Here is a 24,975-nt window from a genome sequence, read left to right as displayed (position 1 = left end):
TGGCTCTCAACTTGAGCCTCTAGTGATTAAATACTACAGTGATGTCTCATTTCACAGATCATGTTTGAAATCAATAGTTTTTTGATTGATTGCCATTTATGGAGTGGCAGATGCACTTTTGTTACATAAAATTTCTATTTTGGTAAAACTAACTTTCAGTCTGTGCTAATTAGAAGTGGCAGATCTCCATTTCCACTTTACATCTGTAGTTATTATCAAAGCTATTTTTATTTCTAACTCAACTTCCATAGTAACTAAAGAAGCTAGTCCAAGAGTGGATGATCTCAGCTGGAAATGTCAAAAGGAATGAGTGAATACTTATATGCTACTAAGGAAAAAAAAAATGTATTTATAAACAGTTGTAGAAACTCTAAGAATTGCTCTTTCATTTAGTTTGCTCTTTTTAGTGTCTTTAGTTTGTGAGTTGTTCTCTAGTTCTGTACAGACAGGATTGATAATTACTTTGCATAAGCCTGTTATAGATATATGTGGTTGCTGTAGCCCAAGACTTGTCAGTTTCCTATAAGTTAGTTGTGGATGCTGTTCATAGCGTTTGTCTGTACCACCTAACTACCATAACTGATCTGAAATCACCACAACTGGGGTTATTTGCAGTTACTGCACTGCAAACCAAGTCTGAAATACCATCTTTCTAGAATCATGTGGCAAAGTAGCTGTTCAGCCATAGGTTTTTTTTTTTTTTTTAATGGCATGCTCCAGTATTTTTTTTTTTTTCAAATTGCATTGGACACTATATAGTGACTGCCCTTCAGAAAAACCTGCAGTCTTGTTGGGTGTGATGGTGTATGAGTGTAATCCCAGCACTTAACAGACAGTGACAGGATTGTTGAGTTCAAGGCCAGCCTAGGCTGCATAGCAAGTTTGAGGGCGATCCTGGTTCAAAATAGACAAACCCCCAAACAAGAAAGCTGTGGAGAACAGATGCACACAAATAAAAGGGTTTAAAGTCTCTATTTAAATCGTATTTCCAGAAAGATGGCTCAGTGGGTGAGTGCTTGCTGAGGAGTCCTCTGGACCTGAGGACCAGAGTTTGGATCTCAGCACTCAAGTAACAAGCCAGGGACTCACATGCACACACACACACACACACACACATGCACGCACATCCATGCACTCCCACCTGTACCTCCCTGCCCCCGCAGTACCAGCCTTGATGTGCTCAGAGATAGGAGGATCTCTGGGGCTTGCTGGCCTCCATCTTAACTCTCCCTCCCCACCCTCCCCCCAAATTGCTAGCCTGAGGGTCAGGGAGAGACCCTGTTTCAAAGGAATAAATAAAGAATGATAAAGTAAGACACTTACTGCACTCTTCTGGCCTCTCTGTGGCATACCCCATACACACATTGTATGCCCTCATGTGACTGTCTTTTTTTTTTTAAACCTTTTTTTTTTAAAAGATTTATTTATTTATTACTTATGCAATGTGTGTTAGCATGTACACCTGCACGCCAGAAGAGGGAACCAGATTTCATGTTTTAGATGGTTGTGAGCCACCATGTGGTTGCTGGGAATTGAACTCAGGACCTTTGGGAAGAGCAATCAGTGCTCTTATCCTCTGAGCCATTTCTCCAGCACCCCTCATGTAACTGTCTTAAGGAGAATAATTTTGATAGAAATTCTGTTTTGTTACAATAAGCTGAGTAACTGCATATGAGATGAAGATATGTGCTAATAAGAAATCAAATATGACTGGGGTTTGAGTGTGGAAATGAGAGAAATAGGAAGTTTGGAGGGAATATATTTTGGGGATGTAATGGGTCTGTGTTCTAACATAGCATGTTTGAAGTATTGGAGAAAGTTTAACTTGTGCTGCGGTTCCAGTTTTAGGATGCGTTTTCTCTTAGCTTTGTTTACACACGTAGTGCTTCATTCACTTTGAATTAGCCAGCTCTTAATTCAGTGCCTACTCTTAGAGTAGACACGGCACTTCTAGTGGCTCTTCCTTTGTTCCACATTCCTGTTTCTTTGAAAAACTTTTCCTAATTGAGAATGTACGTAGGTTCGTCTGTCAACTAAAATTAGATTCAGGCAAGAGAGAGAGAGAAAGTGGGAGAGAAAGAGAGGAGAAACACTGCCGTAAATGAGCCAAAAGGTATTTTTCTTTTACAAAAAATTCAAGTTGATGGGATCTGTGTTATAGGAAGTAGGGTTCAAGACCAACCTGTGAGTAACTGCAGTTGAATCCAGTGAGAAGAACTGGGTATGAGGATACAGAAGTTAGGTAGGATGACACAGTTCAGTGTCTTATTCCCCATAAGAGTGTAACTCTCTTGGTGATGGTATTGCTTTGTAAAGATTTATTGTTGTATTGGATTACTTGTTTTTTGTTTCTGTGTATCAATGTTGGCCTGCACATATGTATGTGTACTACAGGGATGCGTTGTGCCTGTGGAGACCAGAAGAGAGTGTCATATTCCTGTGGAGAAATGCATGGTTGTGTTCTGCTCCATGGATGCTGGCAACAGCACTAAGCCCTCTTAATAGCTGAGCCATTTCTTCGGTCCTGTTTTCTATTCAGAGATTTAACAGATATTAACTTAATAATTGCCTGTTATCCTCATTTGAATACCAAGTCCAACAAGTAGTTGCTTAGCAAGCATATTTGTTAAATAGATTAATGAGTGAAAGAAAAGTTTTGGGAAACTCTTGCTAGTAATACATTTGGCTTTGTGTTTTAATAGATATTCCCAGATGTTGAATGGCACGCAGTCTATACACATATAAAGCTTAAGCATAACTACTTCTTTTTTTTTTTTTAGCACTTTTCAGTCTATGTTATTTCTCCACAGACTTAGAGAATTTCATTTGCATTTTAACCAGAAAATTTAGACATTTTTTGAATCTTCATATGAATTTAAGATATAAATTTGACAAATTAAGAAATAAATGATTAAAAACTTAAATGGAAAGTTAACAAGAAATTGAATGTTTTATCTGAACTTATTTTGTTCTTTTGTTGTTTTAATGTGTATGGCCGTTTTGCCTGCATGTGTATCTGTGTGCCACCTCTGTGCAGTGCCTGTGGAGGCAGAAGGTGTCAGGGCCCCTGAGCTAGAATTGCAAGCAAACTTGAGCTGCTTCATGGTGCTAGGAGTTGAACCCGGTTGTCTGCAAGAGCAGCCAGGGCTCTCACGCTGAGCCATCTCTCCAACCCCCTTAACCCACCAGGATTAGGTACACTAATCCTGTAGGACTAACATGTCAAAGTAGTGCCCTCGGTCATAGTCACAGTTCTTTGTTCTTGTCAGTACCATATACGACACATAAAATATGAATGCAGGTGTTCCCCTGGCTCGACACCTGTAACCTTTAGGGTATTTTTAAAGTGATTGTTAACAGAGGTTGGTAATTGTCAGGAGGTATCCTCAGGTTTCTATAAAAAGAGAGAAAGCCATCACACTTATAATTAAGCTTTTTTCAGGTTGAAAATTTTATCTTCTTGGCTTTATGTTTAGGTGTGTGTGTGTGTGTGTGTGTGTGTAATTTAAATTTTATATATCCATTTATTTTCATATAAACATAAACTTTCTTATACCAGTTTGGATTTAGGTGGCGAATAGAAAAAGAAGTAATTTCGGGAAAAGGTAACTTCAAAAATTTTTTTACTTTCTAATATAACACAGCTTATTTTGTTATATAGAATTGAAATCATCCATGAGATTTTTTTCTGCTGTAGACAATAAATTATTATTATAAAAATAAAATTAGGGAAAATGTATTTCTAATAAATATATTATTAGCAAAGATCAGAATTTAATGCTTTCTCGACTTTTCCTGTAGAATTAGGCATTTAGAATATTTGAAGATATGTGGAAGATGTTATAGGAATTAAAGATTTAATGACAGGAAACAAATGAGTGCTTGATTACCAATTATAATAAAATATTGATAGTACTATATTCCAACAGAAATCAGTATTTTAAGGGTAGAAGTCAATATCACATGCGAACTCAATAGAAGTTTTAGACAGACTAGTCCTAGATTGAGCCCAAATATTTAGTCTTATATCAAAAGATCAAACATTCAGGGTAGTCAAAAGCACTCCAGTTCCAGGGGATTGCAAGCCCTTCTGACCTCTTCCAGCACCAGGCATTCCTGAGGTGCACACATAGAAATGGCAGGGATTTTTTTTTTTTTTATTTAAATGAATGATTGAAGGCACTGTGGAGGAAAAGGAAAGAGAATGAGTTTAAAGCAGCTCTCATGTCAGTGAGGTGGTCAGTGGGTAAGGACACTTGCCAGGCCAACTTAGCAACTTCAGTTCGATCCCTGGAAGCTAGAGTAAAAGGAAAGAACTCACTGAACGAAGCTGTCCTCTGACCTCCACATGCAAGCTATACACACACTCACACAGGAATGCACGCATGAGCACGCGCGCACCCCCCCGCCCCACCCCACCCCACACGCATACCACAAAATACTAAACTTTTTTGGTTTTGTTTTTCAAGACAGGGTTTCTCTGTATAGGCCTAGCAGTCTTGGAACTTGCTCTTTGAATCTGGCTGTTCTGGAGTTTAGAGATCTGCTAGCCTGTGCCGCCTGAGTTCTAGGATTTAAGGCATGATGCAGCCAGCCAACATCACCTCCGACCTCCTCACTCTCCCACCCTCAGCTGAAAAATTAGGCATTTAAAAAATAAGGCAATGTAAAAAAATTTTAAGGTCAGTTTTATTTTGTATCTTTACCTAAAATAATGAGAAATCTGAAATGTCTTTCACTAATAAAAATATCTGTATTAATTTTGTCAAGTAGAATTTTTAGGAAAGTATATAAAACCGCCCTTTAAAAAATTGATAGGCATTCTCTGAGTTCATAAGAATAGGACTAGTTGGGAAGCAGAGAGCAAGCTGCTGCGCTGTGAAAACAGTGTTGTGTAACAGCCATTACTGAACATGCTGAACGAACATGTTTAATTAGCCCTTCATTTGGGATGACTTTTAAAGTCACTCTGGGACTTCCTTGCACATGCCATAGCCTGACACGTATGCACACACACACATACACACAAATGTAAATAAAAGTTTAAAAATTGTGTTTTAAATTCAAGTCATCCTCTGCTAATAGTAAGTTTGAGTTTAGTCTAGGCTACATGTGATAGCTCCTGTTTCAAAAGACTGATTTACAAATTAGCCTTTAAGGTGCTGGCAGATTTTTGTGTTTTGTGAAAAAGATTTTGTGATTTCTATTTGTTACTCTTGGTACAAATAACTGGTGGAAAATGTTCTTTGCATAAATAATTTTCATTTCTCTCTTGGTCTTTCTCTCTCTCTCTCTCTCTCTCTTTTTTTTTTTTTTACCAAAACAGATAATTTTGAGCTGTCTCTTCACCTCCAAATCATTAGTTTTTGTTCTCTCTTAGTTTTTAGTATATTTATGATAGAGCAATGGGGTGTTAAAATAATCAGGTTTAAGTTTTTAAAATGTTTTTCATGAACATTTTTGTTAGAATTTTAAGTAAATGATGTAATAATACTTGGAACCATTAACTTTAACATTGCAGTTGAATACTGAAAGAACTCACATCTAAGATCATATATTTTAGGAAATGATCTCTCCTTTTAGGGTTTTAGTGAGTACACTTAATATTTTCACTTTCCAAAGTGAGATTCTCTAATATGGACTCACTAAAATTCTATTTAAATAAACAGTTTATCACCAGGAATTCTGTGAGTGTTGTTTTGTTTCAAGAGTTCTTCAGCCAAGGCTGGTGGCATAGTCTCGTGGCTACAGGATGTTTGTAAGTTCTGTAGAACAAGTTCTAGGCCAGCCTAGGTAATGTAGCAAGCAAGCAAGAAATAATAATAATAATTTTTTTTTTAAAAAGACCTGGGATTGGCTTAGTGGTAAAGCAAATGCTTTGCATTGTAAGACCCTGGGTTCAGTTCCCATTGCAAAAGAAAAAAAAAATCCCTTTGACTTCATACTTAGATATATGCATGCTATAGTTATGGTGGTCAGTTATCTTTAATGCTGAGTTTGTTATATTTGTTACAATTATTTTACCATTTTTTTTTCCAGAGCTGAGGACTGAACCCAGGGCCTTGCACTTGCTAGGCAAGCACTCTACCACTGAACTAAACCCCCAACCCCTATTTTACCATTTTTAAAAGAAAATATTAGAAATAATAGGTTTGCAGGCAAATCATATCATGTACAATGGCTGATAGTGCTTTCCTTTTGCAGGTCAGTTTTTTTGTGGAAATAAGTGCTGTGATGAAAAAGAAGGCTTGAAGAGCTGGGAAGTTAACTTTGGTTATATTGAGCATGGTGAAAAGAGAAATGCACTTGTTAAATTAAGTAAGTTGTGTTTAGTGGACGTATTGTTATTTTTTTCCAAGGTTATCTTTATTTTGGGACTGTAGCCTATTTACAATTCAATTTTAAAAGGGTTAATATGTTTTTCTGAAAGTATTCTTTTTCCCTAATACCTCAAATAAATTTTGAACCTAAAGTTTTTAGCATTATGGTAGCACTTTGATAAAATAATTCTTATGTCAAACTTCAGCTGGTAACTTGTAGAGTGAGGATGTCACAGCTTGAGAATGATACTAGATTATGTATCTAAGTAACAGTCTAAGAAAAGGCAAGGTAAACCTTATGTCTGATTGTGTAGCCGTATCGTGGTGGTGACAGTAAATACATTTTCTCTTTGACAGTGAGTGAACATTTTGAGAAAGTATTCTTTTAAAGAAGGTTTTTACTTAGCATATTAATTTTACTTAATGATAGGTTTCACTGTGACATTTTTATGCCTGTATATATTCTTCATTAGTCCTTTTACCCTCCATGTCTTTTTATTATTATTTTTTCTTTTTTTGTAACCCAATAGCTATAGTTAGGGTTACATAAAGAGCATGATGAAGGATTATTTGTAAGAACATGGACAATACTCACCAGTGGCTATACCACTGAGGAAATCTTCAGGAAGGTGCAGATGCTCATGAGTCTCCCCCACCCTGACAATGATGGAATGTTCATGCATTTATTTGTCTGCACATCACTGTACAAGAGATTGTAGCTGCTGAGAGTTCAGGAGTGTAGTAGTTATGTCATGCTCAGGGGACAGCGTCACACAACATGCTGTGCAATATCTCGTTCTCTTTCTTTCCTGCTTTCTCATTGGGTATGTTTTTCAAGCCTGGGGGGTGGGGGAGCGTAATATAGGTGCCCTGTTTAGAGCTGAGCATTCAACAGCCAGTATTCTCGGCACTGTGACCAGTTATGAGTCTGCAGTAATAGTCTCCCACTGCAAAAAAAGTTGACCATAACATTATTCTAAGCAGTTAGAAGACAATTTGACAAGCACACCAGTCTATTTAGGAAAACAATAGCAATTACTTCCCTACTAGAAACAGCCACAGGCTCCTGATTTACAGTAAGATTTACAATACATGTGCATTTCCTCCTGTAGTGTGAGCCTTAAATACTATCCAAAATCAATTGTTCACCCCATAACAGTCATGCCAGTATCACATCAGTGAGCACATCTTGCCAGGAAGATGGTTTGAGTAGCATGAAGGATTCACTGTAATGGAGTAAGACCATTGATGACAATTCTCTCTTAACCTACATAGTACCATCCAGCACTATGAGACCTAGCTTGTAGAGAGGAAGCTTCTGTCCCTATTTCAGCTTTGTTTCTCACACAATCAAGGCATATAGCATCCTCATTAGAGCCTTACCTTTTGGTCCTGATGGACAACTAACATCAGCAGTACTAGTCAGGACTGTTTAAAAGTATAGAGATGGGTCAGTGGGTAAAGGCACCTGCCATCAAGCTGGACAACTTAATTTATTCCCTGGAACCCATATTGTGGAAGGTGACAACTGGCTCTGTAACTTGTTCTTTGATGTCCCATATACTCAGCTGTGATGCACGAGTCCCTTGCCACAAAATAGATAAAGTATAATTCAGAATATGTGTAGTAGGGCTGGAGAAATGGCTCCGAGGTCAAGAGCACTGGCTGCTCTTCCAGAGGACCCGGGTTTGATTCCCAGCAGCCACATGATGATTTAAAACCATCTGTAACTCCAGTTCCAGGGGATCCAGTGCCCTCTTTAGACCTCCACAGTTAGCATCATATATGCACATGGTCAGACATATGTGTAGACAAAAACACCCATGCATACAACCTTTTTGAAGAAAGGAGAAGTTTAGAGATAAGCGTTGCTTTGAGTGTTGTGCTCTCTGACTCTCTTAGCATGACCCCGTGAACCTGGAGCGTGCCAGCAGACAGCAGTTTCCTGTAACCGTGCTTTACAGCAGTACACTTTTCTCTTTTAAAGTTAGTTTTCATCTTTCAGATGCTTCCCTCCTTCTTTACTGTTACGGACATCAACTTTTTCTGGCTCGTTAATAAATCTTTAGTTTTCTTTCCACTCCTGATAGAAACAATCAGTTACCCATGTGCTGTCAGCACAGACTGGTTCCTGGGTTCCTTTTAGAAGTGCCTTCTGGAAATGTCAGCGGTTTGGAATGAGATTAGGGAAGAGAAGAGGTCATGATAGTGGAAGCATTTGAAGATTCTTTTTTTTATTTGAAAATTTTTGAGTACTTCAGAGGAGATGGCTAAACCCAAGTAATAATTATTATTGTTATTATATGCATATTATTATATCATGTTAATGTATTAAAAGGTATTTTTGATGTCAGGTACTAACTCTGCCTATGAAACACAATGAAAAACATTTTTTCTGAAGTATCTTTTTCCAGCTCCAGTAGGGCTGATACATATATTAACTCACAAAGACAGCACACTTATGACCAGTACAAATTCAAACCAGATAGAACCCAGCACCAACCTGGGGAAGTGGGTGCAAAGTCCTAACCCTAACCAGGAAGCTATTTGTAATTGATAGCTGCTGGGAAAGGGAAAAATCCATTTTCTTCAATGGAGTGATACTTCTTTTTCAAAAGAGAAAATATGAAATGGGGTCGGTAGGGATGGGAAATCTTGGAGGAATTGAGGGAGGAAAAAGAACATGATCAAAATATATTCTATGAAAAAATTTAAAAGCAAAGTATTTAAAAAATATTTTCAGTCCTTAGACATTGTAATATCATTTTGAGGTGTAATAATCATTTGAGATTATTTTCTTCATATTATTTCTTATATATAATAAAGGGTATAAAGAACATAAGAAATTATAATTAACATAGAGAAGCAATATAATTACACAGATTCAGAAGCTCAGTGGTGTATTTTTTTCTCTTTTAGGATTATGCCAAGAATGTTCCTTTAAATTAAATTTTCATCACAGGTAATTTTTCTTTTAAAATATCATTTTTGATGTTTAGTAACTTGGGCCATACTCATTTTGTTGTATTGAGTATCTGAATCTCAGTCTGGATTTGATCATTGTTTAGAAAATAAAGCACCATTATGTGATCCATGGAACTGGAGATTCAGTCTGCCCCGGCGGAGCCAAGCAAGTTTCTGTGTGAAGGTCTGTGTGGAGCAATAGTTGCCGTTTAGAAGAGTTGTTAGTTTGGAGCCAATGGCCAAACACTGTAATAGTCTCAGAAATGATGTCTGAAAGCTGGCTACATAGAATGGTGTGTGCTTACATTCTTGGGTTTCTTTGGAAGTCAGAGAAGGACATTGAGTGCTATCCTTTCTGACTTTCTCAGCATTAAATGAGTACTTAAGGTCTCATTGAACCTGGAGTATGCCATTTTTGACTAGCCTGGCTGGCAAACCATAGAGATCCTCCTGCCTCTGGTCTCCACCTTCCTGCCCCTAAGCACTGAGCTTATTGGTGAGGATAGTCACCTGACATTTACATGGACTCTTGGGATGCAAATTCAAATCCTCATGTTTGCACTGTAGACTCTTCCCTACTGAACCATCTCTCCAGTCACTTTTGTGACTTTAAAACAGACAGTGAACTAGATTGCCTCAGTGATAACAGTGACACTGGTAAAAGCAGGCTCCTATTAAGTCATTTGGAATGTGTCTGCTAAATTGAGTGAGTTAGTACCACTGGCCTGTACCATGCCGTTCATGTGAGATCATTGTCGTGGTTTTGTTATTTGCTTATTGTTGTCATTTTTTGTTTGTTTGTTTTGTTTTTGAGGCAGGCTAGCCTTCAACTCATAATGTACCTGAGGCTAGCCTCAAATGTATGATTCTCCTGTTTCATCCTCTTGAGTTCTGGAGTTATAGGTATATGCCACCACACCTGGCTTCAGATCAGTTTATTATAAACATGTCTACATAGTGTTTTAGCTGCTACAGATAAATAATAATTTCTTAAAATAAGCAGGATTTTTTTTGTTACTTGAGTAATAGCCTCAACCTTAATTTCCTCTCTCTGTCAGTGATGCTGAGGGATACTGGAGGTATTTTGTGACGTTCCCTTTTCAGTGTTATTTTCAAATTGAGAAGACTTTGATAAAAGAACACATGGTTAACTGCATGGGTGCTTTAATCAGAAGTCTGTTGAATACATATTTGAGAGCGGTTTTCTTGTGCTTCTTAAGCAATTAAAATTAATTGCATTTTACCTATTGTACTGACCAAATTGTAAATCTGGCCTAGAAGAGGTAAAGCCAGAGCAATAAGAAGGCAAATTATAAGTTGTCTGCATTGACATATGAGTTAAAAATAAGCATTTTCTATCTCTACTATAGGATACTTTTACTATAGTCTTTATTCCAAGAGGAGAGCATCCTCTGACTGTGGCTTAGACCTATCCCAGCACTTGCTTCTCGCTTGCTTCTCAGTGCTCCGGGGATATGAGTTATTTTTTGGGAAAGGGAATGGACATAAAAAGGATTGAATAAAACTCAGATTTACTAGTTTACATAGAGAACTTACAAAACAGTTTTTGGTCTCTGTTTAGCTTTATTATTTTACAGAATTATCTTAGTTTGTATATTAACTTAAACTATTTACGTACTCTAGCCTGTCGGTAATGGCACACACCTTTGATCCCAGCACCCAGGAGGCAGAGTCAGGTGTATCTTTGTGAGTTTGAGGCCAGCCTGGTTTACAGTGTGAGTTCCAGGGCAGCTAAGGTTACATGGAGAAACATTATTTCAAACAAAACAAAAGAATGTGCATACTCTCTCAAGGTTCCTTTTTCTATAAATTACATGTAGTTTAACTTTTTTAAAGTTCCCTGATATACTTGGTCCTTGTGAAGCTCCTGTCCTCTCCAGGTCGTACTAACTCCCCCTTCTTTCATAAGATTCCCTGCACTCTGCTGAAGGTTTGGCTATGAGTCTCAGCATCTGCTTTGACACTGCTAGGTAGAGTCTTTCAGAGTCCCTCTGCGGTAGGCTCCTCTTACTTGTTTTCTCCTACTTCCAGTGTCTATCCCATTTGTCTTTCTAAGTGAGGATTGATCATCTTACCCGGGTCCTCTTTCTTGTTTAGCTTCTTTAGTTGTATAGATTTTAGTATGTTTATCCTATCTTATAGGTTTAGTACCCACTTATAAATGAGTATATACCGTGTGTGTCTTTCTGCTCCTGGGATACCTCACTCAGGATGATTTTTTTCTAGATCCCACCATTTGCCTGCAGATTTCATTATTTCCTTGTTTTTAATTGCTTAGTAGTAAGGACCAAATATATCAGGGCACAGGGGTCTTCTATGAGACTGTTTTTCCAACCAAGGACCATGTATGGATATAACCTAGAACCCCTGCTCAGATGTAGCCCATGGTAGCTCAGTATCCAAGTGGGTAGCCTAGTAAGGGTAACAGGGAATATTTCTGACATGAACTCAATGGCTGGCTCTTTGACCAAACCTCTCCCCACCAACACCCGAGGGAGGAGCAGCCTTGCTAGGTCACAGAGGAGGACATTGCAACCAGTCCTGAAGAAACCTGATAATCAAGGGTCAGATGGAAGGGGAGGAGGACCTCCCCATCAGTGGATTTGGAAAAGGGCAGGGAGGAGATGAGGGAGGGAGGGTGGGATTGGGAGGGAATGAAGGAGTGGGCTACAGCTGGGATACAAAGTGAATAACCTGTGATTAATATAAAAAAATAAAAATTATAAAAAAAGTTCATTGGATTTTTTTATGAAATTGGTTGGAAAAATTAACTTCAATATTATGTTCTTTAACATAAAGGAGAAAAGAAATCAAGTCAAAAAAAAGAAAGGCTAAAAGCAAGACCGAGTGTGATGAGTCACCTTATAAGAAATCCAGATCATCTTCAGAGGAGGAGGCCTCCAAGGGGAAGAATGAAGGTAAAAGAGGACTAAGAGCTCCTCATTCTGAGTATGAAATGTAGTCTACTGCAGTGAAAATGAGACTCTAGCTGGGGATGCATTTAGAACTTTATTTTATAGCAAGTGAGAGGAAAGTGGCCAAGAATTCAGATGTGAGTTTAATAGGATTTTAAAGAACAAATTGATTTTTATTCCTTTGGGGCATATTCTATAATATTATGAAACACTGCAAACAGTGTTCAGTTCCTGCCATATCCAAGCCTTGTTATTTGGATAAGACAGTGACTCTTGAGCTTATTTTCTCCGTGCATGCTAGGGTAATGTGATCACCTACCTTCACATTTGTCAAGTTTGAGAAAAGTCAAATGAGAATGTGATGGCCTTCTGAGAAATGCAGAGCAGTTTTTCAGGCTGTCATTCAATCTCAAATCATGATTACAGAAGCTATCTTACAGGATTATGAGAAAGATTTAGATAATTTATTAAGCAATTTGACTAATGCCTTTCATGTAATTAGCTGTTATGAAGGTTACTTCCAGTTGCTTTTTCAGCAGCAGCAGGAGTTAATTGACTATGACTTCTACTGAGTCAAACTTGAAACAAGGTGGGCACGAGTGAACTAAATGTAACCCAACGTTGCTATAATATCTGGACAGGAGAGGGCTCCCTTGCTCTAGAAAGGTACATTCTTCTATGCATTTTTTTCTTGCATATCGTGGTGGCCATGCAGTTAAAGTATGTAGTGGCCATGCAGTTAAAGTATGTAGTTCAAAGTCCCATATACTGGAGGAGTGGGTGGACGAACTGTTAGGAGAAGAACCGCTCTTTTCCTGTTTATTAAGAACTGTCATTTGAAGCTGAAAGCCTTTTCATGTCTAAATTACTTCATAACTTGAAAGTAAATATCAATTAATAAGTTAATAAATGTGAACATATCATCTGGGTTTAAAAATTTGTACTTATTCTAGTATATACAATAATATGCCATTTGAAAATTTGGTTATATCTATCATTGCATTAGTGATATTGTTATCTTTTTTATTGTAACCATACCATGTAATCATGGCTTATTCTAAATTAAGGAAGAGCTAGCTCATCTCTACCTAGACCTTTTTAATTTGGTGTAAACTTTAATAATGATTAAACATCATAGTTGTATCTGGACAGTTGACACTCCTGGTTTAATCCCTAGACATCCCTTGCCTGCTTATGTGAGACATACACTTTATACCTTCATGTTACCATCATGGAAGGTGCTGAGTGAGTGAGTGGCTGGGTAGAAGCTGAATGCTGCATGGCAGAATGAATTTGGAGAGAGAAAACGGAGACAAATCATTAGCTTGTGTTTGAATCTATTGATTTTGTGGTTTGAAGCTCTATTATTGTGGTTTGCTTTTGCAAATAAGGAAGAACAAAATACTTAGGTATAGAAACAGTTTCTTAGCCAAAGATTCAATATCTTTTCTCCCCATTTCCCTTTCTCTCAGCTACTTCACCTTTCACGTTTCACTTCAGCTCAATTGGAAAGGCCCTTTTAGGCCCTTCTTAGTAATGTCTATCTCACTTCCCCCAAACAGATTAGATCCTTATTATACATTCTAAGCGCACCCTGAACTTGTTTAGAAATTCACAAGACTCTTGAAATAATTGACTTTCTGTGAGAGAAGGGATTGCATGCCCATTTAACTCATCTCCAGTTGCTAAGACCATAGGCATTTGCCAGACAATAGGTGAAAGGAATCAGTGAATTCTCATAGTTTAAGAAATTCCAGAAGTCTGTCCTAGAATCATAATTAGAAAGATGTTCTACAGTTTTGCTTTTCAAATTTCAGTGCCCTAGCCAGCAGTGATCAGCTGTCAGTTGGTCTGAAGCCACTGTCTGGGACCCCTGTGGTCTGTGGGTCCTCACACACAGACAAGCATACGAGAGGCTGTGCCCTGTGGTATGTGCTTCAGCCTTGCAGGGAAGAGGAACCACTCCCACCACAGTAACCTGCATAACCTGCGCATGTCAGACGGTAGTGATTGCCAGCAGGTTTTCCTTAACATTTGGCCCCAGCCTGCACTTTCCCACTGTGCTTCTACTTACGTCAGTGGGCTTGCAGGGTAAGCCCAACCTTTCCACCTACTTTTCAGAATCCCATTGAACACATTTCTTTGTCTTACCCTGCACTTCTCGTACCCACTTTAGCCTCTAAAAGATAGAAACTCGGGCTTTTTGGCCCCGTCATCGAGTTTTGTTGGGGTGTTGTTTTGCCATTTATACTTTTTTGTTTTATCGCCATCCAGAATAGAGTGGTAATTTAAAATATATGCCAGGTGGTGGTGGTGGTGCACACTTTTAGTCCCAACTCTTGGGAGAAAGGAGCAGGCAAGCTCTATGTGAGTTTTAGGCCATTATATAATATATGTATTATGTAATAGTATTTTATATGTATATATATATTACATATATACATGTATGCAAATATATGCAGATATGTATATATTTAATACAATATATACACACACCAATAGATCTTCTGTATATTTTGCTTCTTATCTTTCTCAATAATTATTGCAAAGATGAAATTTTTAACTTTTTTTGACAAAATTTCTTTAATACTCGCATATGACTGCGGACAAAGTTGGCTGGGGATGTGGCTCAGTGGTGGAGCACTTGTCATATGGAAGGGAGAAGCCCTAACTCCTCACCACTTCCCATTTCTCCTTGCGTATGGCCTTGAAAAAATTCTGTGGAAAATAAAAATATGTAAACTGTGTTCAGTGAAAAGGCTGAACATCTCCACAAAGTAAAATAAATTTATTATTATTATTATTATTATTATTATATAAACTATGAAGTGAGATTTTTTCATAGGCTTTCAGTTTTTAAATTTTAAGTTAGCTATCCCAAGCTCTGTGAACATGTAAGACGATCTCTATCTAAAAGGACCTAACATTTTAATTGAGGAGCTAAGACTGAAGGACCTGAAGGATTAGGAAGTAGTTGAAGGACTTCTTTTTTCTTTTTGCTTGCTTGTTTCATTCCTTCCTTTCTTATTTTAGGATAAGAAAACCAAATTTGGGAAGAATTTATGGTTTTAGCTACAACTATCAATACCACTTGAAGATGATGCTTGGTAAAATTATGTTGTTTTCTTTTCAGGACAGTCATCCTCAAAAAATTCAGAAGAATCTAGCAACAGTAAGTATCACACTTAGAAATATATAGATTCAAAGCATTTATAATTTAGTTTTATTTTTTAATTTATGTGTATCCTGCTCTGATATGAATTGTATTTGTTTTTGTACGTGAGAAGAATCATAAAGGACAAAAAGTAAATATTTACTCTTCAACTAAACATAATTAAAAGTTTCTTACGTAATTATAGAACATATCAGAATGTTTTCTTCAGTAAACATCATGAATATACATTTGAGTTTCACATTGTACAATACACAGGAAGAGAAATAGGGATAGGGTTGGAATGGGAAAGGAAAGAGAGTTAAGACTTAAAGAAAATTGCTTAGTTTACATGAATCTGAGTGTCCCTGTGGTGGCTTGGATTAGACACATGGAGTGTGGGTCTCTTGTGAGAAGCTGTTGCAGTGAATGTGCTTTAGTTTTGTTTTCATTGATTTTACTGAATAATTGCTATAAATTCTGTATTTCCCATGAAATGCTTCTCAAAGTGTTCACAATGGCTTACAAAAGTATGTAAGGTTGCTTTAAAATTAGTGATATAAGAATAATGGGAAACAAGATAGACTAGCAATATAAAGGTAGAGGCAAAATTGTATTCCTTTACCAAAGCATGTCACATGACTGCAAAGGCATACCACAACTGTGTCACTGGTTCTTCCATAGCCATAGCCAGTAATGGGATTGCCAGCAGAATGAATAATGCCCTTTTGAAATAATAAAGAGATCACAGTGCTTATTTAGCTTTTTCTTGGCAGCTTTGAGAGAAGACTCTCCTGTAGGATTAGAAAAGAGGACATTCATTCTTTTTTAGCCTCTTTTTTAGACTCTGTGATTGAAAAAAACTATTATTTTTTAAATTGTAAAGGTTTCTTTTTATTATTTGTTAAATTATATGTGTGAGTATACCTACCTGAGTACCAGTGCCATTGAAGTACAGAAAAGGGCATTGGTTCTCTTGGAGCTGGAGTTACAGATGGTGGTGAGCTGCTCAGTGTGGGTGCTGGGAACTAAACTCAAGTTCTCGGAAAGAGTGGTACTCACTCCTTACCACTGAGCCAACTTTCCAGTGCTGTTCCTTCCCTCCATTTGTAGAAGTTTTATTTTTATTATTTAAAAAAAATAATGTACATATATATATATATTGAGATAAGGTCAATCTATTCTTGAATTCATAATCCTTCTGTCTCAGTTGCCCATATTTCTAGAATTATATGCCATTGTGCCCAGTTAGAGGACATCCATTTGTATTGCATTAAGCTCTAGGCTATTCGTTAGATACCCTGAGAACCAGAGAACTCAAGGGTATTATCAATACTAAATAGTTAATGTCAAAGATAGGGTTAGATATAAGTTTATAGTCTCCAACTCAGTGTCATTTGCTCTTACTATCAAAATAACTGTTCATTATGGGTGAGTCAAATGGAAGCCTATTGTTTACATTGTAATTTTGACAATTAGATAGATGATAGGTAGGGAGGTAGGTAGGTAGGTAGATAGATAGATAGATAGATAGATAGATAGATAGATAGATCTGTCTTAAATGTTTGATCTGTCCATGTCTTGCTTCTTTTGCAGAATGTGTGTATATAGGCCAGCTTTATTGAATTATTGTCAAAAGAAAACACAAAGTCTGTGTCTCACACAGAGAAGTCCTTGATAACCTGTAGCTCTGTTGCAATGCCAGCAAAAAGAAAACTGCCAGACATTAAACAGAGTCTGTATTTACTCTCTAGAACTGATCAAAAGTTAATACCCGTCATTTATTACAGTTATTAGAGACATTCACCATTTCTTCAGTGTTTTTTAGTTATCATATAATATCCACAAAGTGGAGGCATTTGGGAGAACCCAAAGCATTTAAGCACTGTACACTAAATGGAAGGCTTGAGCAGATCAAACTCAGAGCAGCCAGTGTGCTGTAGAACTGAAATTGTGCCATGGAAGAATGTTGGCACAACTACAGATGTTTAGTTTGGAGAAAGGTGAAGGAGTGAGAGTGAGGATGAGGACATAGAAATTGGAGTGTTCGGAGGGAGGTTTATTTTTGGTGATTGGTTCACAGAACTAGAGTCTATAGATAAAAGTGGCCTGAAAACAGTTTTGCCTCAGTTTAAGGAAAACTCACTTGGAATTCTCTGACAAAAGGAATAGAGGAAGTGAGATGTCTCAGAAGACAAATCAGACACTGCTTGTTACTGGAAGTGTTATAATGAATGAAAAGACTGCAGAGACAGTAGAGCAGCAGGTTGTAGCTCATATCAGCAGATAAAACCTAATGATCTGGGTTTGATCCTTGGAACTCATGTTCTCTGACCTGCACACATGCATGGTGGCATGTTCACATTACATCTGCCATAGACACACAAACATACACATGCACACAAAGCAAAAGTGAAGAAAACAACTACAGGTTATTCCAGTTCTTGCCCATGATTACTGCAGGGACTTGACAGGGATGGTGTAAGGTCATGGTGTATTGTCATCCTCAGCAGTATTTTTTGCTCACCCCAGGCCAGTGGTTGTACTTGTAACAGTATTGTAGTGACTCTCACCCTCAGGGAACCAGGAAGTTTTAGACTCTAGGGAGGAAGGAACTTCACAGACCCTTTAGTCTAGTTTCATAGATTTGATTCTGAGGTAATTTGTCCACTTTTTCAATATATACTCTTTCAGAGGATTTACTTAAAGATGATTTAACTTTTAAAAAGTAAGCTTTCATTACCTGGTATCAGAAATGCTCAGGGATGGGGCAATGGTTCTCTTGGTACAGTGCTTCCATGAAAGCAAGAGAAATGACATTCAGTGCTCACAGCCCACATTAAAAACTGGGCCAAGGTCAGCTCAGTGGTGAAGGTGCTTGCCACCAAACCTGACAGCTTTAGTTGCTGGAGCTCGTGTGGAGTGGGAAAGAACTGACTTGTACAGCCTGTTGTCTGGCCTCCGCACTGTCCTGCGTGTGCACACCTGCATGCACATGTACATAACTAAGTGTAAAATAAATGGTCCAAATGGGAAGCATACACCTTCAATCCTAGTGCTGGGGAGAGGAAGACTGGCAGCTCTCTGTCAGCCAGCTTCACCTGTTTACTGAGTTCAAGGCCAGTGAAAGACTGCTTCTCAAAAACAAGGTAGACAACACCTAAGGAACAACACTGGAAGGTGATCTTTGGCCTCCATGTATGTACATACATCCTATACCTGTACACACCATACACACAGACACTATAGAGGACTGTAAGAAAACTGACTTGTGGAAAGTATTCCACAAGTAAACAGGGTAAACAACAGAGCAGTTCCTAGTGTAAGACGTTTCACAATCAGTGCTTGTTTTTAAAGGCCACATGGGTTCTGTTCTCTAACATCTTAAAAATAATGCCATAGGGATAACTTATTGGGCATAATCAGATTTTCTATTCTTTCTTATCTTGCTGAGTGGAAGATTTAGTTCAGGACACTGGGAACTGTAGTGATGGCTGTCACGGAATAGGAATCTTCCTCCAAGACTTTATAGTTTCGTCATCAGTGTGCATAGCTCATTAGACAGCACCCTCCCCCTGCTATTTGTTAAAATTGGTGCCACAACAGATTCAGTTAGTATCAAAGTTCAGGCATACATATTGATTGAAGGATCAGAGTCCAGCAGGTAAAAGGCTAGAACCACCGTGGCAAATCAATGCTGCTTTATTTTTGTTCTGTGCTGAACTGAGGGACGTTCTGTACCACCAAGCCAAATCCAAGTTGAGTCAGAACTCATGTTACCTCTACAAGGCAATTATCTCTTACAATATCATTCTTGATTTAGCGTCTTTTCTTTTAATCATATGGGAGTTGTATAAGTTAAGGTTTGTAAAGAGCACATTAGGTTAGGACGAGCACATAAAAATTGAGCTTCTGTTGTGACTCTATGCAATTACATTATGAAAAATATGTCAGACATTTTGTAAGAATAATGCTTATTACTGTAGTTAGAAAAGCCTGTTCTGAGAAGAAAGAGGCTTACTCAGACATTGTTAGGAAGAATGGAACCTATAACCTTTCTCCTGAAGGAAAACCTGGCCCTGTAACCGGTATTAGAGTGACGTGTGGTGGCCAGTGATGCTGCGTTTGGAATTAAATATTTTATTTGGAATAGATAAGCACCTCAGATAAGTGGGGACAGAAATGCACACTGTGCAACAAGAAAAACAGCTCGGCTGGACTGTGGGCCTACTATGGAGCCCTTGTCAGCATGTTTAAGACCCTGGGTTTAATCAGTAGACTTCCCCCCAATAAAAAGAAAAAAGAAGATACCCTAAATCTCCACCAATCAGGAATTAAGGACTGGTTAATCAGATTCTAGATAAGTGGAGCTAGGTAGATGGTAGAAAGCACCTACTGGTCTTGCAGAGGACCCAAGTTCAGTTCCAAGTGCCTTTGTTGAGAGATCTGACACCTCAGACCCCTGTAGACCCCTGTAGACATGCATCCATCATTAAAAATAAAAATAAATTCTAAAAATAAATCTTATAAAAACATTTAAAATATGTATATGTATTGTCAAGGAAAACTATGCTAGCTCAAATATTTTACAGTTACAGAAAATATGCACAACATAGTTCAATTTATTAAAATGCTTTTTGTTATATACATGCATGTAAGCTTATTTATCATAAGTTTTTAAGGGTCAATGAAACTTAGTGATTGTATTACCTGTGGCTTAGGATAACTTTTCCTTAGGAGTTAAACATTTCCAAATTGTTTTTATTTTAGATAGTGAGCATCAGTAAAATAATCAGTAAAAATAATATATTTCTATTTTAAAAATACAACAAAATAGACCTCAAGTGAATCACCTCATACTCAACTAAAATTTATTAAACATTGGATAATGTAGTATTAGGCAGACAAACTTTTTCCTGATATAATTACACCAGTAAGTGATTCCTCGCTGGTGGCTATTATGAGAGTTGGTCTTAATGTACATATGTTCTCTTCACAAATATTCATTTCATTTCTGTTGTATGATCAGATCTACTTTAGTTCAGTGTAACATGGGAAAGTTGTTCATAAGACATTAGTTTTTCTTATATTTTTAATTAATTATATCTTGTATTTCTTATAATTTTTAATTGTATCTGGAGGAATAATTTGAATTTTAGGGAATCATAAAAGTTGAAACTAAATTGCTTTTAAATTCATAGTTAATTTAGTTGGCACTGGTAAATGATTCAAAATGTGTTATGTTAAAAACAATGACAACATTTCTTCTAAATGAGCAGGAAACACTGATGAGGAAGATAGTGCTTCAGAATCTGAGCTCTGGAAAGGACCGCTGCCAGAGACAGACGAAAAGTCACAGTAAGTGCTGAGATTCACAAATGCTCCATTCTGTCATCAGCTTAGGAGGCCATGGATACTGCTGTTCTTGATAACAGTTAATGAAAATATTTAATGCTGTGAATGTTTATTTAGTACCAAAGACTCCCTGCCCTGGTAAGGTGAAAGTTCATTACTAGCCATTGTTTTGGACTGCAAACAGCCAATGGGTCCAGACATCCCTCTGTTATTGTTTGGATTCCTTCTGAGAGGGCTATTCAGTTGCATCTAGGACAGCCTGTCCCATGACATCACATTCTCATAACCCACGCTGAGGCACTGCTTGAATTTATGCAGGTGTAGAGAAATCCTTGCCAACAGTCATCCCAGCCTCCCAAAAACAGAGATGACTCAAAGCGCTTGCTCTGCCACAGCTGACTTCAAAGCCTGAGCTGCTTGGCTGTTTGAGGCTGGCCGCAAACACTGACGATCTTTAACACCTGATCCTTCTCACTGTATTTGACAGGTTATATGGAGTGTAGTGTCCCCTCAAAGTTCTGTTCTTTTAGATATAACCTCTACGAAGTATTAAAAATAGGTATTTACTATCCTCAGAAGGATAGAGCACTGTGGCCTTAGCAAATGTCCTCACACTCCTGGGAGTAAGACTTGTTTGTTTTTTTTAAACATAGTTTCTGTTTTGTGTGTTTCTTAAGCAGATTATAATTTGAAATAGTCAACCAAAACAAAGAGAAGCAGTGATGTTTTACAAAGGATTTCAAAAAAAACTGAGGGGTTTTAAGAATGATACCAGCATGTAAAATATTCCAATTTTAACCATTTTGAGACTAGATATGATTGTTTAGAGACTAAAATTATTTGAGTTATGAAAACATACTGGTATACAGAATAATCAGCTACTATAACTGAGTGAAAGTATTTTATTTTTATTAGTTTCATATAATGTATCATTTAATTTTTTACTCTTCATTGTTTTAAATTTAATTTTTATTATTTTATTATAATCAATATTTGTACTCTTTTTGATAGGGAAGAAGAATTTGATGATTATTTTCAGGACTTGTTTCTGTGAGCCGGGAGAGAGAGCCACATTCCTTGGTGAGGAAAGACACTCTGACACTCTCTTCTGTGCCATTGAGTCTGGGCAGCCGATAGGACAGATACTTCAGAGATACGGGGGCTGTCTCTGACACTTTCTTCTTCACTTGTGTATCTTCTCAGTTGGTTATCTAAAAACCTGTTTTGCCCCCAGCTTTCCAGTATATGATAAACTTTTGAAGTGTCATTTGAACATGGAGTGCTTGGCATTAAGCTGTAAATAAATTATTTAGTGTTTTATTTTAAAATGATTAGTGTCAGAGTTTTTTCTTTTATTAAATAATTGTTATTAATTCACTCATGACTGCTCCCCAGGCTTCTGTTGTGCCTGAGGCACTGCTGACTGCTTTGAAAGAGCTTTTTTGTAAGTCATTTTGCAATCCTTTCTGAACTAGGAGAAAATAGTAAATTTATATCAGTTGTACCGATGTTGAATATTGGGTAAAGGTCTCCTTATTTCTTGGGGGTGTGTTTTTTTATGTTATTACTTATACTAAGTAAAAAGAGATCTTGATATCTGAGGAAAGTTATGGCATTAAAGTTGATATTAGTAGTGGAGTTCCTATAGCTAATCACTCCTATAATAAAATATATATTCATCATTTGATAGTATTCAGAAAAGAGAGGTCTCAGAGTTAAATGGTAACTGAGAAGACTGCACACCATTTTACAATAGAACAGTATGTTTTGGCATGAAGATACAGTTTATGATGTCAAGTTCACATATGAACTTAGATAATTATATAAAATCCTGACAGCCTAGCATATTTTAAGGGGTCTTTGCAAAGTCTGAGGTAGTGTTAGATATCAGCCCTACAGCTGCTTCGTGCTTCAGCTCATTGCAGTCAGTGATGGTCACCAGACCCTTGGTTGGCAGGCTGTGAGGTTCTGCTTTCAAATTATACAGACTCTGAAGTCAAGTTCATATATTTGAGATCTTCAGCAGACATAACGCTAGCCTCAGTTGAAGTTCTAGTAACTAGGGGAGGGGAAGATACTTGAGCTAACTTATGTTTTGGAGTTAAAAAAAAAAATCACATAAAACTAAAGGAATTTGATAGGAATGAAATGATGGGAAAAGGCAGTGTACATCACTTCATCAGACAATAGCTCAGTCACTTGTCATAGCTGCCTCCCATTACAGCATCTGGAATATAATTCATTCACACCTGCTGAGTGCTACCCTGGGCCAGGCACTGCTGTAGATGCCACGATGGAGCTCGGAGCAAACCTAGCAAAACTCCTTCATGGTCTTTATGTCCAAGAGAGACAAAGGACTTGACTTGTAAAAGCGAAGCAGATGATAATTTCTTTCTTTTCTTTGTTTTGTTTTGTTTTGTTTTGTTTTGTTGAGACAGGGTTTCTCTTGGTACCTTGACTATCCTGGACTCAAACTCACAAAGAGTTTGCCTCCTAAAGTGCTGGGATTACAGGCTGTACCACCGCGCCTGACTGGTATTTCATTTCTTATCTGTTTAAAACTGAATTTTCCCTGGGATCATGACAGTGGAAGAGCTGCCCCTCTCTGGCTGCAGCACTCAGGAGAGTGGGCTCTGCACCTTACCTGGTCAGCACAGTATGGCTGGCCCTGGTCAAGGGGCCCCAGGTAAGCCAGCCCCAAGGGTGAGAGCATGGAGAGCTGGCCCCGCCACTCGTCTGAGGTGGCATGGGAGCAGGAGTGATGCCCTGCTCTCATCTTGCCCCTCACCACCTGGGAGAATGGCCTGAGATCACGAGAGTGGGTGAGCTGGTGAGCTGCTCCTGTCTCTGGCCAGCTGCAGCACTCAGGAGGCAGGCTGTCCACCTCATCTGAGCAGCACAGTAGAGTTGGCCCTGGTGGGGGTGCAGAGGTGAGCTGGCCCTGCCAGGTGTGGGCATGGGGGTGATGCCCTCCTGCTCTTCCCCTTGCTACCTGCAGTAGCCAAGAGAGCTAGCCCTGCCCCCTCACTGGCTGTAGCACTCGGGGAGATTGGGCTCTGCACCTCATCTGGGCAATATAGTGGAGCTGGCCATGATGACAGAGATGGGTGAGCCAGCCCACAGGGTCTGAGAGTAGGAGAGCTGGCTCAGCCCCTCATGGGCTGCAGCACCTGGGAGAGTGGGCCCCAAACCTTGACTGGGCAGCACAGTGGAGCTGGCTCAGGAGGTGAAGGTGAGCCAGCCCTGGGAGCATGGAGCAGGAGAGCTCACTGTAGTGGTACGCATAAGGGAGAGCTGCCAGGCTGATCAGCTCAGCTACCACCCAGGCCCAGCTCCAGGGCTCTGAATTGGCTCACCCCCATATCTGTATCATCTGGGAATGGTTGGGATGCATGAAAGGGCCACTCCTGCTGATCCAAAGCTGCAGGATCTCCTTGACACAGGGCAATAACAGAATAACCAGGTGGAGTCCTGATGAGGATCCAATATTGATGGCATTGCAGAAGCCAAAGATCTATAAGCAGACCAATAGACTCACTGAAGTGAACATTCCCAAGTAAAGATGTGTAGACGGGAACATACTGTGGGACCCACGGTGATACACTATAGTGTCCACCATGAGATGTTCTCTATGCTTTGTTTCTGTTGTGTGTGTTTGATTTTTTAGGGGGTAGGGTTGCAAGTGAAGTGTGGATATGAGGGGATGTGGAGATAAGCAGGACTGGGTGCATGATGTGAAACTCACAAGGAATCAATATGAAGTTGAAAAGAAACAACTGAATCATATTGTTTGCTTTATAATAATTTATTTTTAAGGGCAAAGCTCTCAGATAATTTAAATTCAAGTCTGAAGTTACTGGCAGCCATGATGCCATAATGCATTCTCACTTCCAGATGCTCACCAGTGTTACCTGAGGCCTCTCTCAGGGAGGAAAGGGCACTTGTATGTTAGCATATTCATCCTTCTCACTTGCATGTAATCTTCTGTTCTTGTGACTGCATTAACTTTTCTGCATTGGTATCAGGGATTTTAAACCCAAGTTCATATTCCATGACCACAGTAATCTCTACTTACTCAAAACTGTGTAAGCCTAGGTCTTTCATAAACAGGAATTTACAGAGGGCAGTTCTAGGTGAGCCTTGCCATAGAGCTTCAAGACAGAAACTTGATTACTTTGAGTGCTGAAGCGGTGCATCCCCACATTGGCTGTGCAGGGATGTGCCACCTGCTCTGCCACTGAGATTGGCT

At 38.5% G+C, this 24,975-nt stretch overlaps 1 protein-coding gene across 5 annotated transcripts in view; it reads left to right on the top strand.

The window, feature by feature from the left end:
* The window catches only part of LOC110558290 (protein FRA10AC1 homolog), a 33,513-nt gene extending 11,459 nt beyond the window's left edge, over positions 1-22,054 (top strand). For all 5 annotated transcript variants that reach the window (XM_021653109.2, XM_021653108.2, XM_021653107.2 and 2 more), the window contains 7 exons: positions 3,560-3,605; positions 6,205-6,318; positions 9,240-9,282; positions 12,105-12,223; positions 15,354-15,392; positions 20,651-20,729; positions 21,738-22,054. In XM_021653109.2, the coding sequence (XP_021508784.1) occupies positions 3,560-3,605; positions 6,205-6,318; positions 9,240-9,282; positions 12,105-12,223; positions 15,354-15,392; positions 20,651-20,729; positions 21,738-21,780 (483 nt within the window). In that variant the 3' untranslated portion in view covers positions 21,781-22,054. The remainder of the gene's footprint in view (positions 1-3,559; positions 3,606-6,204; positions 6,319-9,239; positions 9,283-12,104; positions 12,224-15,353; positions 15,393-20,650; positions 20,730-21,737) is intronic.
* The last annotated feature ends 2,921 nt before the right edge of the window (positions 22,055-24,975 follow it).

Source organism: Meriones unguiculatus, chromosome 1 (genome assembly GCF_030254825.1).
Source record: "Meriones unguiculatus strain TT.TT164.6M chromosome 1, Bangor_MerUng_6.1, whole genome shotgun sequence".
Classification (NCBI taxonomy): Eukaryota; Metazoa; Chordata; class Mammalia; order Rodentia; family Muridae; genus Meriones; species Meriones unguiculatus.
The sequence above is the reverse complement of the archived record's forward strand: the minus strand, read 5'-3'. Positions and strand labels throughout refer to the sequence as shown.